We start from the raw sequence: 17,240 nt of genomic DNA, 5'->3' as shown, positions 1-17,240 counted from the left end.
TTGCTTTACTTTGCCTGACGTGACCGATACCGTCGCTGCCCAACCCAAACATAGACCGGCTCCGTCACCTGCTTCGTGACCTGCCAGCACCGTATCGAGCGCTGCCTCACTTTGTATTGCAAGCCTTGGCTCACCGACGCCGTTGGATGACCGTTATCGAGCCGCTGCCTGCACAGCACTGTGAGGGCACTGCACCGCTTCACTTCACCGCAACCTGCTACGGTTGCCCCAACCAGCATGTACTAACGAGTCAGCTGCAACGAGAAAGGTACTGTCTATCAGTCTGTCAATGCTTTAGCTGGCCCGCACCAACGCAGTCAGCTGTAACTGTCAGACTCTTTAATTTTCAGCATCGCAGTAGCCCCAGACGGAGCCACCGACTCTGAAGAACTGTGTTTTGCATCTGTTTTTGCATTTTAAAGGTTATTTTGCAAAGTAACTATTTTTACAGTATTGTATGTTGGATTTTTTGTATATTTGTACTGTTTTCACTGTGTTACTTCATTCATGCACAAATCCTTTACACACTGCCTCGGAGATAAGCCTGCCTGCACGTGCCAAGCTACCAAGGGAGTGAGCAGGCTTATTTTAGAAGTGTTTCCTCCTTACCCTGACTAGAGAGAAGGGTCCCTACTTGGACAAAGGTGCAAACCATTGCCAACTAGAGACCTCTATTTCTAACAGAGGCATTGGGCAAATGACAAAGGAGGAGTCTCTAAGGTTCTGTTGTCTCCATGACATTCTTCAGTCTGCACATGGATCCTTTAGTTGCCTCCTTACACAAAACAACATTCATTTCATCTACATGTAAACAATACTCCACTATTCATGATAGCCTTCTTCACAGAGGGCATTGCAAAGACGCTAGGGGCTCTTCAGGCAAGAATGACACCTCAACGGCTCAAAATTAATTCCCAGAAAATTGAGATTGTATTGTTCAATCTTCATTTGCTGCAATGTTATGTTATGTTAAAAATATGTAATATAGCGCTCAATTCACCCAGGGGCAACTCAGCGCTGTGCGGACGTAGGGATCAGAGCAGAGAGGATAAAGTTAGAATAGGAGGGACCTGAGGAGTTTCCTGAATTTGCAGTATTTCAAACAATTACGAACATATAGTGGCAGCTTGTTCTAGTAATTAGAGCAAGATAAGAAAAAGCCTTTCCTACACTACGTGACAGACGAATGAGAGGAACGCATAGTAAGGCCATGTCACAGGATCTAAGACAGCATCCTGGGGTTTAAATATTATGTTTTTTGTTGCAGATATAGCAGGCCTTTTCCATTTAGGGCATTATGGGTAAGGCGACAGATTTTAAAACAAGATCTTTTATTCATTGGAAGCCGCTGTAGTTCTCTCAGCAACGGTGCTGAGGGCGTGCCTGACAGGCGATTAAGAACAAGCCTTGCAGCAGTATTTTGGACTACCTGGAGTTTGGCCACTAGGGTCTCATTGACATCTGCAAAAACAGCGTTGCCGAGTCCAATCTACTTATCACCAAGGTTTGTACCAGAGTCTTACGGGCAGACGTTGAAAGGTAGGGGAATATTTTGTACAGAAGGCGCATGTTATAATAACACTCCCGAGGTAGTCAAACTGTGCTCTTTCCTTTTTTAAGAGCTTGGTCAAATTTCATGCCCAGGTTTTTTACAGCTTGCTTCGGTGTAGGCGTAGCGCCCAGTTGGTGTGGCCACCAATTGTTTGTCCAAATGGAAGTTGCTTTCCCAAACAGCATAATCTTTGTCTAGTCAGAGTTCAATTGGAGATAATTCCTGCTCATCCACTCAGAAATGGCTAGCATGCCCAGGGTGAAACGGTTTTTGGCTGCTCTCACTTACTGGTCAAAAGTAAACATCAGCTGGGTGTCATCCGCATATGAGGTTATTTCAAAGCCAAAATGCTCGGCAATCCTGGCAAGGGGAGCCATATAGATATTGAATAGAGTGGGGTTCAAACAGGAACCCTGCAGAACACCCTAGTTTAGGATTTGTAGTACGGGAAGAGTATGGGCGCAGGATGACAGGTTGATGTCTCTCTTCCAAGAAATGCTGGAGCCATTTTAATGCCAGGCCCTGAATGCCGATCTCTCGCAGCCTATCCAACAGCCTTCCATGAGAGACTGTGTCAAAGGCTGCTGAGAGATCTAGCAGCAGCATTCAGAGCACGGCGCTGGGAATCGGTTACAGCCAGGAGTGCCGTTTCTGTGCTATGGCCAGGTTGAAAGCCAAATTGGGAGGACTCTAGGATGTGATTGGTTTCAAGGTAGGTAACTAGTTGTTTGTTAATTAGGTTTTCGAGCAATTTGCCCAGAAGATGTAACAAGGACATGGGTCGGTATTTGTTTGGAGAATATTGGTCCAGGGAGGCTTTCTTTAGGATAGGACGAACACAAGCCGTCTTCCACTCAGATAGAATGGAGCCATTTCCTTCCGAACAATTAAAGCTCTCTAGGACCGTTGGGGCAGGATAGTTGGCCAGTAGAGCCATTATTTTGGGTGGACAGATTTCTTGAGGGGAACCGGATTTAGCTGTCATCAGAGGTCTACTGATTACCTCCAGGGTAAGAGGGGTGAAGCTGGTCAAAGAATAGGGAGGCTCCTTAGACTGCTCCCCCTTAGGACTAAAGATCTCAGCTCCAGGCAAGGACGGGAGGTTGAGTTTTGCGTAAATGTAAGAGATTTTCTCCTTGAGAAAATTAGCCAGAGAATCACAGAATTCCTGAGATATAGGGCCAACCTGGGCACAGGCCCGAGGGGTGACAAAATCATGAACAATGTTCAAAAGAACTTTGGGGAGTTACCAGCCTGTTCAATTTGATCAATGATGGAGTTAGACCTTACAAGTTTGATATTATGATGATAGCAGGACAGGGCTTGTTTATAGAGGTGTTTATCGTGCAGCAATTTGCTTCCACCCCCATGTCTCTCTAGGTTCCTACATTTTGATTTCTCTTGTTTTAGCTCGGAGGTGAACCAGGAGGCCGTGGGCGATGTTTGGAGTGCAGTTGTTTTTATTGGGGACTGTGTCGTCCAGGGCTTTAATTAGGGCGGCGTTAAAGGATTCCAATAGGTTGGTGACCTGTGAATTGTTTTTTGGTCCGCTAGGAGAAAAAGGTTCCCTAAAGGCATTAGGATTAAGTTGATGCTATTGTCTAAAGGCAAGTAGTGCTGGTCTGCTATTACTCTTAAAGATAGGGGGAAGGGGAGACTAAATGTGGAAGGTAATTGAGAAATTATCAGCCCAAATGAGGGGGGTTGGAGCCTTACAATCTAGAAGTTCTGAGTTGGAGAAGAGCAGGTCTAGTAAGTGGCCCGCTATATGTGTGGGACCCATGACTTTTTGAGAGAGTCCTAGCATTTCCAGGTCCGCTAAGCGCTTAGAGACCTCGGGATTGTTGTGGTCTTCCCCACGGTAGCTGAAGTCGCCTAAAAGTACTAATTTATTTGAAGCTTGAAAGTGTGTGGCTAGTTCTTCCACTAACAGTTGGCTAAAATTAGATTTGGATCCTGGGGGCAATAGATCAATGCTCCACTCCAAGAATCGGAGGCAGAAAGATTTATTTTAAAAATACCCCTCTCTACTGAGTCAGAGATGGTGGTTGCAATCCCTGTTAGCTTAATTTAATTTGTAAAGGCAATAGCAATGCCACCGCCCAATTTAGGGCCTCTGTCTAGCTTAATCAGTTTGTAGTTCTCCAGAATAGCTAGAGCAATGGCTGGGATGTTGGACGGATTCTGCCAAGTTTCTGTCAGGAAACAGATGTCTGGTGACTGCGATGTTATAAGATCCCATATCTCATTTGTGTGTTTGGCCAGAGACCTTACATTACAAAGGATTCATTTAAGGTCCATCCTAGTATGTATGGGGTGGGGACCAGTCTCTGCCTGGGTCCAAAAGTCATTGTTATTCTGGAAGTGGCATTTAGGACAGGCTACAGGGCCCTCAAGGTTTGGGAGGAAGTTGTTAGAGCACAAAAGTTGTTGAGGGGTTCTAACATGATTCTGCATCCTTAGCATGTGAAGGGAATCCGCTGAATAATGATAAAAGTGTTGCCTGATAGCCTTACCCCTGGGAGAAGCAGGTGTCCTGGCTCCTGGCGATGTCCGGGCTTGGACGGGCGCAGGCGGGATTGCCTTTGGCATGCCTTTGGCGCACCCACTGTGTGCGTCCGCTGCGCGCCCGGCCTCTCATCTGCTTTTATTGCCGATCGTGCTAGAATGCTAACCGCCGCCCCCACCGGAAACGCTTCCGACACTTTCTCCGCGCAATCAGCTGCTACAGCTGCAGCTGACCAGAAAGCAATGGAGCCCGGGGTGTGTGTGAGCATGAAGGATAAAGTGTGCTGACCAAGTTGAAAAGCTGGTAGGTGAAGCACTTATAAAAACAAAACACTTTAAAAATTGCACCCCAGGTGAGGCTAACAATTGTGCATAACTCACACTCAACATAAAGCAAATGGGGTTAAATACAACCTCAATAGTGGCAGCATAAACTACGCACTGGATCCTGCTCTCTGCTCCATGAACCTACTTGAGTGCAAACCATCCATTGTTGCAGGCACAAAATATTTGCACTTTTCCCTGTTTGAAAACCTGAATCTGCACACCTACATTAATGCTTTGGCAAAAAGAGTTTCGCATCAATTCAGACTGCTCTGAAGAACAAACTCCCTCATACAATGAGAAGATTAAAGCAGCTCAATCAATGGTCCTCTTAAGGCTTGTTTATGGCAACTACATACTGTCTGCCATAACCAGAATTCACCACATCCGTATAAAAGCCTGCCCTCAATGCATTGGCTTGGCTATTATCTGGCACCAGAAGGTCAGTTAACATTACCCGGATCCTACATACTACAAAAAGTTTTCTCATTGAGGCCACAATCTTGTTGAATGTGGCTTGTATTGTCCCCAGACTATTTGTGCAAGAGCTGCTAACTGCAGTGTTCAAAACTCATTCAACATAGGATAACAGTATATTTTCTTCTACAACTTCTTACTTAAAACAATTAAGGCATGCAGCAATCTTTCTCGGGGAGTGCTCCCAAAATATGGTAAGGCTTCCCTCCTGGTTCCAAGGTGGAATCCCTCCAAAGACAACTTCAAGAGGCATCTCAAGGATTTATTTTCAAGCAACATTTCCAAATATTACTAATGCATTCCTTCTTTCCGTTAGTCAAGAAGACATGGGCAAACATGTAATTCACTTTCTAGGGCTAATTAAGACCTTTGTAACCCCCTGCAGTGTGTCTGGAACTAGGAAGGGCAGGGTCTTGTGCACTACAAAGACCTTTCTTTAAAGTCGTCCTACTTTAATGGGTATAAGTACTGGACCTCTCACACTGTATACTACGAACACTTTTGGACTGAAGACATTCTGTCAGGAGCTGTTGAGCTGCCAGGAGGAACTGCCCCTTTGCTGCTTGCTTTGCTGTGTTGGCCTGCTGTCTGCTGCATTTTTCATGGCAGTGAGAGGACTGGACTTTAGTCTCGACTTCCTACGTAAAAAGGTTCTCCAATGGCTTGTTTGGGCTTCCCTACTGTTGCTGGAAGTCTCAGGGACAATAACGACTTCACCTGCATCCTGCTACCAGCACCTTGGCTCCTCTGCAGTGAGTCCTGCTCTGCCAAGTGGTGCCTAATGCAGTCCTGGGCCCTTGGAAGTGAGTTTTATTGCTACAACCAAACAACCCAACTATCGACTCCAAAGCGTCATTTTGGAACCAATGTAGCCACTTCAGCCCTGCAGTTCGACCTCAACATTGCGGAAGGAACGCACCACGCTCTTGACATCGAAGCATCCTTGAAGCTGAGATACCTTCAGAAACCGAGGCCTTGTACCAGCAACAAACACATCACCTCCTTTGCGCACCGCATCGTACCTGAGTGCCAAAGTTTTAATGACCTAGCACCGTCTCCAGGAAACGATGCATCACCTGCATCTGCGACGCATCACCTCCTCTATGCACCGCATTGTCCACGATTTCTGACACATACAAGGTATTGTCTGTGAGGCCGAGGTATTGTCTGTGAGGCTGCGTGACTCCTGTATCCGCCCACGTTCTGTTGCATTCGAACTGAACTTTTGGATTTGTCCCAGTCAAGCGCGACCAGATAGCCCCAGTTGGAGCTATTGACTAAGCACTGCATCTTGATTGAATCCTGCAAAATTCATATCTTGACTTGTATAAGTTGTATTTTTGTAATTTTGGTCTTGTTTTACTCAGATAAAGATTAGTTATCTGTTCTAAACTGGAGTTGAGTACTTTTGTGGTGTTTTTTCACTGTGTTACTGTGTGTGTGTGCACAAATATTTTACAAATTGCCTCTTTAGTTTAGCCTGACTGCTCTGAGCCAAGCTACCAGAGGGTGAGCCCATGTAAACTTATAGTGCGTACTACACTTATCCTGACTAGAGTGATGATCCTTACTAGGACAGGGTGCGTCCCTCAGCCAACTAGAAACCCCATTTCTAACATTGTATAACATTTTTTGTTTATAATGTTTGTGGAACCTCATACCTTCATATTAAGTGACCTGCTAACCTTGTGGTCCTGGGAGGTGCAATAGAAAACTGAAAAAAACACATAAATTGCAGCGATATTATGTAATTGATATATTCTAGTCCAGTTAATACAAGATTCCTTCTACATCTATAAATCTATGAACCATAGACTCCGTGCCAGTTTTCGACATAAGGAAGACCCGCACTTAACTTCTGTTGAACTCCACCAATGTATTCGTCTCAACTACTCATTTCAATCACACAGGGTCTTTGACATGGCCTGGTACAAAATCAATGTGCCCAATCACCATTTAAAACAAAATCAAAACCATAAATATAGAAGATACATTTGCATAATTGTCCAGAACGGTGTAGGTCAGTGCACAAAGTCTCTCTTGCTTAATATAAAATCCAAATCATATTATGTCCCATAAGCTGTATTTTTCTGCCCATTGGCTGTAATATTGAAGTTAACTCATTTCAAATTACAAGCAAAATGAGTTTTTTGTGAATGAGGAAAATGCTGTCTACGCATGAGAAATATTGCTCTGATGCGAGACAAAGTTATTTCGGGTTAAACTGTGAGTGTTTAACCGTATTGCGCTTAATTACGAATACATATTAGCCCAATTACAAGGAAAGAAAATTCGCTCTTCGTAAACAACGGAAGCACTTTCTGTGCATGCATGATGTTGCATTAATGCGAGCAGAACTGTTTGCCGGTTATGTTACTTTTTTGACACACCCTTATCAGATTCGGTTTACAAGCCCATGGCCAAACACTTGTCATTATGTTAAACATACGTGCGAAAACTGAAATTCTATATCTATGAGGTTCGAGGATATTTATCTCTATTATTTTATTGTACACCATTTGCCATTCATTTAATAAATACAATAAAATATTTAAATATAAGTTTAACTCTGTTGCAGGCCCACTCGTCGGTGGAGAGGGCGGGTTTGATTGCTGCTGTGAAAATGAGGACGATCCCTTCTGATGAAAAGTTTGCGGCCCGTGGACCGGCTCTGAGAACAGCTCTGGAAGAAGACAAAGCTGCTGGCCTCATTCCATTCTTTGTGAGTGTCTTTAACTATTTCCACAACATTTTTTTATTTGTTATGATTTGAACCCTTGGTGAACCCGGCATTGCTCAAGAAGTTCCTAAGCCCCTTCAGTGGATGTGGGGCCTGTGTTCCCTAGCGAAAATAAACTGGGGAGATCATTGAACCCATTTAGGTTTGGTAACCCATGAAACATTAATCAAAAACTACAGCTATGCTTTATACGCTCTACAACAGTGTAGCAGGGTGGCTAAAGGGCTGCTGGTAACACTGGCTGAGCTCAGCCAAAAGCAATCCACACCTGTTGTATGCATGGTGGATTAGGTGAAGGTAATTTTGGTACAGGTCTTCACTGCAGGCCAAGCCCAAACGTCAATCTTCATATTAAGACACCATCATTGGCTCAATCTTCATGAACTATCATCCTGTACATTAGTTACATTTTGTTAACTGACCTTTCAGTGAGATCCCAACAATTTTATAAAGTATATTGTGGTATGTGTTGTGCGCTTTGTTAACCATAACTGGCTATTTTCTGTGGTTTGTAGCATTCGAGCCAGAAACATATTTCAGTTTTTAACTGTGATTGGACTTTCAGTATACATGTGTGTGTGTGCTAGCGTGTGTGTGTGTGTGTGCATGTGTATGCATATATATATATATATATATATATATATATATATATATATATAATATATATATTTTTTTTCTTCAACGTGGCAGTCCTCTCAGATCTCCAAAAAATGGCTACAAAGACTACAGAAATAAACAGAAGGAACTCTAATGTCTCAAGAAAAGAATGGGAAGCCATCAAATCTTTAAAGCTGGACACTAATATTGAAATCACACCCTCCGATAAGGGTGGAAATATAGTGATCTTCAGCAAAGACAAATATAAACAAGAAGCAATGAAGCAATTACAAAATAAAGACTGCTATGAAACAATCAACAGGACTGACTATGTGAAATGTACCCTAGAGTATCAAACTCTGTTGGAGGGATGGAGAGATGATTAATAAAAATGAATTTGATTATTTACAGTGTGAAAATCCAGTGATCCCCACTTTCCATCACCTTCTTAAGGTACACAAAGACACCAAGAACCCCCCAGGGAGACCGATAGTCTCTTCGATAGGCAGCCTTCTGGAAAATACATCCAGATTCATTTACACATACTTGGCACCCTTTGTTAAAGATCTGTCATCCTACGTGAGGGACACCCAAGACTTCCTTAGGTTGATTGATGACATCAGGTGGGACTAGGATATGCTTCTGATCCCCCTTGATGTCGCAAATCTGTATACTTGTATTGGCCATAAGGATGGTATCTCTGCGGTGAACTGGTTCCTAGGCAGAAAACCGCTTAAATTCCATCAACATAACCACATGCTCCTAAGAATAACTGAATTCTGTCCAGAAAATAACATCTTTATGTTTGCGGGTACCCGGTATAGACAGACAAGGGGGACAACGATGGGCACGTGCTTCGCCACCAGCTACGCGAGCTTGCTCGTGGGCTGGTGGGAGAAGCACGTGGCCTGGGGTGGGACCAACGAAAAAGGGTTAGATCAAATTATGATCTGGGTCAGATACATCGACGATCACTTTGTTGTCTGGCGCGGCGACAGGAATTCATGCTGAGGAGTACGTGGCCAAGCTAAACAATAATGAGTTAAACCTAAGGTTCACCAGCACCATCGGTGATACCTCGGTGCATTATCTGGACCTAGAGGTCTATGTGGCAGGAAACACACTACACACCAAACTCTACAGAAAGCCCACGGCAGGCAATACCGTGTTACATGCGACAAGCCACCATCCCAAAAGCATGATTCGAAATATTCCATTTGGAGAATTGCTCCGTCTTAAACGTAACTGTTCAGACAAGGAAGATTTCACGCAAGCTAGGGATGATGCCGCAGCAAGATTTAGAGAAAGAGGCTATTCTAAAACATTGTTAGCAAATGCAGAAAGTAGAGTAGACCGCTCCCAGCAGTTTCCTGCAATTATCCTGCCTGTTTCTTTACTGGACCCTCTCTGTTGGCCCTCTGCTCTGGCCATAGTGTTGGAGGTGCGGAGGTGACTGCGGTTTCCAGAGCTACTCTTTGTGGGACTACAATAGCGGGACGCCGGGACTGCGAGGACCAGCATTCCTAGAGTGACCTGCAGCTGGTGCCTCTTCCCGTGCCGTCCCCGCCTACTTTCACCAGCCCTTAACTGCTTGCGGCCCCCGCCTCGCGGGCGCCGCTCGCAGCAGTTTCCTGCAATTATCCTGCCTGTTTCTTTACTGGACCCTCTCTGTTGGCCCTCTGCCCTGCCATAGTGTTGGAGGTGCGGAGGTGACGGCGGTTTCAAGAGCTACTCTTCGTGGGACTACAACAGCGGGATGCCGGGATTGCGAGGAAAAGCATTCCTAGAGTGACCTGCAGCTGGTGCCTCTTCCCGTGCCGTCCCCGCCTACTTTTACCAGCCCTTAACTGCTCGCGGCCCCCGCCTCGCGGGCGCCGCTCGCAGCAGTTTCCTGCAATTATCCTGCCTGTTTCTTTACTGGACCCTCTCTGTTGGCCCTCTGCTTTGGCCATAGTGTCGGAGGTGCGGAGGTGACGGCGGTTTCCAGAGCTACACTTCGTGGGACTACAACAGCGGGACGCCGGGAATGCGAGGACCAGCATTCCTAGAGTGACCTGTAGCTTGTGCCTCTTCCCGTGCCGTCCCCGCCTACCTTTGTGTATTTATTCACGCCCCCTCAACGCATCGTGGGACTAGCCGGGCGAAGCCCGGGCAAAGGGCGTGCCGTCTGTGGCCGTCCGTGGACGACTGTGGCCGGGCCGGGCCCCGTCCCTTTATTGTGTATCCCCCACATTCTCTTTCCAAGGCTACTGACTATTGACAATGCCACCGAAGCCCAGGAATGGCGGGAAACACCAAACGGGGGGAAGGTAAGAGGCACCTTGGATGCCTTCCTCATTAAAGCTGTTCGAACTTGGACCATGAAATTTCTGTAGCGGAATCGCGCTTGTCCCTTGAACTTCAATAAAACAAGCGCTCATCATTAGGTACAATTCGTCAGACTTCAACCCCCCCAATATTCAGCCCAGCGAGTACAGGGATTCCCCCTTCCATGGATACTAGTACTCCTCTTCTCTTTCAGGAAAATTCCCCAACCTCCACCTCTGTCCCACTGAGAAGCCCTAATATCGATTTAACCTTCTCGGATTCTTTATTAGATTTCTCCCCATCGGAGACTTCCCTGTTGCAGCTCCCAAATACAACTCCTATCCCGGCAAACAACACACCCCCGCAGACACCATGTAGACAACCTACCTTAATGAAAAGGAAGAGACGGGGAAGCGATCACCGGGGTGGGCAACTTAAAGTATCCCGATTGGGTTCTAGCCCACAAACCGCTAACTGTAATATAACACCCCCACCTTGCCGGCCACCACTGAAGTCAAAATCAAATCTCCCACAACCTCAATTTAAGTTAAAGATACAATCACCTGAATCCAAGCTAATTTTAAGTGACATAGAACATCTAGTCAGATCCCTACTTCTTCCTATATTAGAAAGGGTAAAAAGAATAGGTGACCAGTTGAACGAATTAACAGTAGAAACCATTTTAAATTCTCAAATTTTAAAGGGCATGGTAGCCATTAACGCGACCACTAAACCCAGTGAACCACGTTCAGTCAATAAAGACGCTACTAAACCTATCCCACCTGGTCCTGACATGACCACTGGGAAAGTCAGGCCTCCCAAAGATACACAACACACTTTAAATATTCCTTGTGCGAAACCAGGGAAAACTGTTAAGATTAACAAACCACCCACAAACTCTACTCTTACAGGACCCAGAGACTTAGTTTTTTCTTTACGTAACACTTCCACATCAAACACTACACATTCAGACTCCAAGGTTATAGACACAGCAACCGTCAACCGATAGGCCAACCCACAATAACTCAAGGATGTCACATAGATCTACCCCCAGAGGCGGTTCCATATGCCATAATCTTGACAGGTGTACCAGAGCTTATAGCAGGAAAGAAAGAAGGTTACTCTGAACTAAAGAACAAAGCCATCTACTGGCTCAAACAAAATAGGCCATTGCCCCCCCATATAGATGGAGATATAGTGTCTGTTAGAAGATTAGCGTGGGTAGGCTCTAGACCGAAGGACACTGCAGGAGACGTAATTATCATACATTTCAGAGACCGTAGGGTGGTTCCACACATTGCTGAATGGTATTATCACCCGGGATCCAGTAGCATAGTTCCTAGAACCGTAACATACTTTTATCCAGAGGCATTAATTGTCCCTCGTGGCCATCACGGCATGCCCGCATATTTTAAACATAATAACTATTCCTTATTTCCACCAAAGTTGACTCCATCGTCTACCAACCGCCTGGATTTTGAGAACTCACACGGGCAATTTAAACGCCAGAACTTTCCAACCTATCGAGGGAACAATCCACCATCCTGGTTAGTCCCCCTGTCAAATCGATATGATGCCCTTACGGATCTAAACGATCAGGATTGACACCAGGGAACTACTGTGATACAATCTCCAGTAATAATAACGACCGATATCTCGCCAACTGATTCCCAACTAAGAGGGTGCCTAAATACCTACCCTGTGGTGGGGGAACTCATGCCCCTAAACAATTTTCAAGGGCCTTTACCAACAGAGAATGATCAATTCTGCAAAACTACTGTTGCAGATGATTTACCTCCACCACAGCTTAATATTCTTGATCCCCCTCCTATAAACATTCTGAAATCAGAGGAGTTTATATATAGTTTCCTCTCTTGGAACGTGGCCGGTTTAGCGGACAAAGTTGACCAAAAATACTGGTTGGAGGTTGTCATTGGGCACAATGTAATTTGCCTCCAGGAAACCTGGTCCCGGGATGCCCACCATATCAATGGTTACCAAATCTTTCACATCCCAGCCATTCAAAGTCCTCACGGCCGTAATAAATGGGGTCTTTGTACTTTTATATCTGTTACTGGGGGTAGTGCAATTAAAAGGTTTATGGAGACTGAATTTTATCAGATATTGTGTCTACAATGGGGCTCCCCACAAAACGTTATTATAATAAATCTCTATAATAATATTCCTTCTGATAGGAGTGAGGCTACCTTGAGTAAACTTCTTTCGACATTGATTTCCCTACATGACCAGTTGTCAGGTGATAACATCATGTTCTGGGTCGGAGATTTTAACTGTACAATCTGTCCCCACAGTTCATATGGTTTGTGCGGCCTATCGGACAATGGGGAAGATTGCCCTATCCATTTTACTCATTCGTCACATGGTACCCCATTCAATAATATACTTTTTTATTTCAACTTAACATTTATTAATGAGATTTGTACCCCAAGTATACCATTTCAGCCAACCTTCAATGGAAGGGGGTGTAACACGACAATCGACTTCACCTTAATCTCTGCATCCCATGTAGGGACAGTGGCCACCTGGGAAATGGGTAAGGCTCTTTATTCCGACCATTACCCTATAGTGTTTAGTATTAGAGTTAAAAACCCAACACACAGGGCAGTGGCCAATATCGTATATATCCCAGAAATAAGATTAGCCTAAAAAAACGAATACACCATTAAATGGGAAAAAATAGACCCAACGGGCTTTCTGGCCCAACTCGTCGCTTCTAATTACGAAGATATACTTACCTGTTTAACCCTTGAAGAGACACCGGAAAATGTAACGAACTCCTTTTCTAAAATATTAACCACAGTCAAATCCCTACTGACAAGAAAATATCAGAAGGGGATTCTTAAGCCCCATAGGTGGTTTGACAGTAAGTGCACTAAAGCACTAACCGTCCTTAAAGAGGCATTGCATATAATTCCCAAAAATCCGGTTCTTATCCGTAGTGCCAGAAAAACCAATAAAAATACTATAAAGTCGAGAATAGCCACCCTAAAGAATAAGATATGGGCAGCCCTCAAAGAAGCCTCGAATAATAGAGACCATAGGGCTTTCTGGAGGGTGGTAAACGACCCGTTCCTACAGTCTAATGAAGTAAACTGTATTGATCAGGCAATTACAGCCGATCAATGGGTATCCCATTTTAAACAACTATACTGTAGACCGACTGATAACGAAGGAGGATTTATTCCAACTAATGAGGCTAACACTTTCTTGGTAGGTAAACAGCCCACTTCTTTTCCATTAACCGTAACCTTTGATTATGAGGAAGTATTAAAAGCTATTAGGGACAGCTCGTCGGGCAAGGCACCGGGCCCGGACGGTGTCCCAATAGACACCTACAAGGCTGAAATGGATCTTTGGGCCCCTATAATAACTAACGTTTTGAACAAAGCGAACCAGGAAGGTTTTATACCTACCTGGTCAGACGCTATAGTTATACCCATTTTTAAAAAGGGAAAGAGGAATGATCCGACCTGCTATCGGCCCATCTCTTTGTTGGATGCCCTAGCAAAGGTAGCAGGCCGTATCATCCTAAACAGAATACAAACCTGGGGGGAGGAAAATCAAATCTTTTCTGAGTTACAGTATGGCTTTAGACCAGGAAAAGGGACAATGGAACAATGTTTAAATTTGTCCCTCCTCATAGCTAAATATACAGAGGTGAAGAGCCGCAACCTTTTTATTTCTTTTATAGATTTAAGTTCTGCCTTTGACTGTGTAGATCATGAATTCCTATGGTTGACATTAACTGACATGGGGATCGACAGTCATATTTTATCATACATTAGGGAACTCTATAGAGAGGCAGGTGCAAGGGTTAGATACGGCCCCAGGGGTGAATGCACTGACAAATTCCCCTTAGAAAGGGGTGTCAGACAGGGGTGCATTTTGGCACCCCTGTTATTCACCCTATATATTAATTCAATTGGACAATATCTCAGGAACTTCCAATTTGACTACCCCACTATTAAAAGAACCCCTATCCCCCTTTTATTATACACCGACGATGAGGTACTGGGTTTTTCAGAACCGGTAACAAACCGGTAACCCAGCGGTGCCAGGGTACACCCAAAGACCTCGGGTTCTTTCCTGATTCAGACCACAGAAACTCAGAGTCTTCTAGGTGAAGTCAAGGATCGATTTTATTGGCTGCAACCAAGAAACAAGCGTCCTAGAAGTACAACACACGGGATGTATATTCTCAGGAGACTGCTCAACTTACAAAGTCAGGCTTCTCTTTTTATACAAAATATTGTGCTTTAGGCAAACATTCTTCGAATTTACAGTATACTATTCACATTTTTTGTTACAAAGGAAAAGCAGAGTCATGATGACATGTCCATATTTCACTTCGTCCAGCCCACAACAAATCACCCGGCAAGGCCCAACATTTCATCAGATATCGGTGGACCCCCAATAAAAACGGGCACCTCCCCATCATAAAGCAAGTGAGAGAAAAGAGCAGGGACAGGTGTGAGCAAGATTCGGCAGGGTGTGTGTGATGAAATGGGTTTATGGCCTGTTGTGCCTTGATGCTATCTCATTCGGCCACTGGGAGAGGAACTGACCAAACAGGTTCGGCCTGGGGCAATGGTTCCAACTTGCCCAGGTCACAGGAAAGTCAATTGAGGTGTACGTGTCCTTTGGAATCGAATTTGGCAGTATCATAAGCCTATGTAAAGGGCAACTCACAAAATGGCTGCCGTATACAAAATGGAAGCCAAGGGTTCAGAACGAGAATGATGATTTCGAGGTGAAATCGTCACTGGAATATGACGAAAATGCTTGTACATAGTGTACTCGTCATTTTCGGTCTTTTGATACTAAATTCGTCATGTTACGACGAAGTTTTATTCTCAAGTCCAGAATTTTCAGAACCACAAACCCTCCTTTTGCCCTTACATAGGCAATTTAACCTAATCTCATGCTAATCTGAGTCCAGGTCTATATTCCTAAAGTCATTGAGATGTTGCTGTAACATCATTCTAGTACTTAGCTCGTCTCTTGATGCAGGTTTCCTTACACATGATGCAGCACAGAGGCCACATATTGCAGGAGCACACTGCACGCACAGACAGAACAGGAAAAGAATGGCTAAGGCCATCCCAATGACCATCAGAATTTTCCATCCCCAGGCGGATATCAGTTCCCAGAACCATCCCATTAAAGACCAATCTCCTTTTTCCACATGAATAGATTCGGAAATCTTATGCAGTTTAGAGATGGCCTGGTACACTGTTGGAGCGTTGTCTGGAATGAAAATACAGCAACTCGATTGGATCAATCTACATACCCCACCTCGGTCTGCAAGTATGACATCTAATGCGACCCTGTTCTGAAGGGTCATAAGTCGATCCGACTGGAGCTCAGCAGTCAAGTTACTAAGGGCACCAGCAGTTTCAACCACCCTTGTCAATTGCCTTATATTCCTGCTGTTAGCCATCGGTACCCAGAACGGCAGAAAACCCTTTACGAAGTCCCCAAATTCTTGTCCTGCAGTGTCTTCTTGACTCAAGGCACCTCTAACTATCCTTGTCTTGTGGTAATCTGCCGCTGCTGTGTAGGTGGGAGGCAACAGGAACTAAACAAAATATGAGCCCGAAAAGTCAGGGGGCAACCATGTATAGGCTCTATCATGGCAGATGAAATAGGTACCCTTAGCTGCTAAAAACGAAGGGGAAGTCTGGGCTGCAAAAACATACGTTTTAGTGCAGATACTCTTCCCTAACTGAGCTCTGGGATTCGTGCCATTACCTTGCAGACACAGATGACCCTGATGGGGTACAATCCAAATCGGAGAAGATCTCTTAGCTTGCTGTTTCTCACTCAGAGTAGCTCCATATCCGGTTATGTCCCATCCTATGTATACTAGTGTCTCATCTCTCGGGATAGTCTCGTAAGAAATACCTTCCTTAATCATGTCTACTATATCCTTAACTAGAGCACTATTTCTAGGATTGTCTGTTACAGAACGTAGGGGGTAGACTTCATGTGCGTATATGAACATTGTTCTGTATGCCCACACAGAACCATTGTGACTGAATGGCAGGACCAGATAAAGAATACCTTTATCCGTTGTGTGAGGCATAAGACCACACACCCAACAGTTAGTCGTGTTCATTACAAGTTGGTGTTGGTGCAAAAGCTGAACAAAGGAGTTATTAATAAACTCTAATCTCCTAGCTGATTCGTGTTCAGGAAGGGGTTGAAAAGAGTGTGGGGAAACAGTAGAAGGAGGAGGTATAGGCGATGTAGTGGGTGCAAATGTTACTCGAAAAGAGAACAAAACATAACTTATTACAAATATCATCACACTGAATAGCATAAAAATGCACAATATCAAAAAGCTTTTCTATGTCATTATATTACAAATCTTGTGTTTAAAGTTCATTTCCTTGGCAGGTCTCTCCATCTCGAGAAACTCCATCCTCTCTAAAGTGCTGCCCGCGATGGGAGGTTGATTCTGCTAAGGAATGCTTCTGTCAGTCCAGGGCAACTCCCTTAGACCAACCAGAACTGACGATCTAACGTCGTCAGCTGCACCCCAAAGACTTTGGGCAATCGCGGCCCTAGCAGTGGAACCCGGATGGCGGTTCGATAAACAAAAATGAGCACGTTTCTCAGATGGGAGAGCTGCACTTTCAAAAATAGTACTTGGAGGTGAAAAAAAGGTTTTGTTTATTTGTCCATAGGTCTTGGCCTCAAATTATAGCGCTT

General features: G+C 44.6%; 1 protein-coding gene across 3 annotated transcripts in view; it reads left to right on the top strand.

The window, feature by feature from the left end:
* The window catches only part of LOC144829209 (aromatic-L-amino-acid decarboxylase-like), a 799,768-nt gene that overhangs the window by 449,991 nt on the left and 332,537 nt on the right, over nucleotides 1-17,240 (top strand). For all 3 annotated transcript variants that reach the window (XM_078688118.1, XM_078688116.1, XM_078688117.1), the window contains exon 6: nucleotides 7,440-7,583. In XM_078688118.1, coding sequence (XP_078544244.1) covers nucleotides 7,440-7,583 — 144 coding nt within the window. The remainder of the gene's footprint in view (nucleotides 1-7,439; nucleotides 7,584-17,240) is intronic.

This window comes from Lissotriton helveticus, chromosome 4_1 (assembly GCF_964261635.1).
Source record: "Lissotriton helveticus chromosome 4_1, aLisHel1.1, whole genome shotgun sequence".
Lineage (NCBI taxonomy): Eukaryota > Metazoa > Chordata > Amphibia > Caudata > Salamandridae > Lissotriton > Lissotriton helveticus.
The sequence above is the reverse complement of the archived record's forward strand: the minus strand, read 5'-3'. Positions and strand labels throughout refer to the sequence as shown.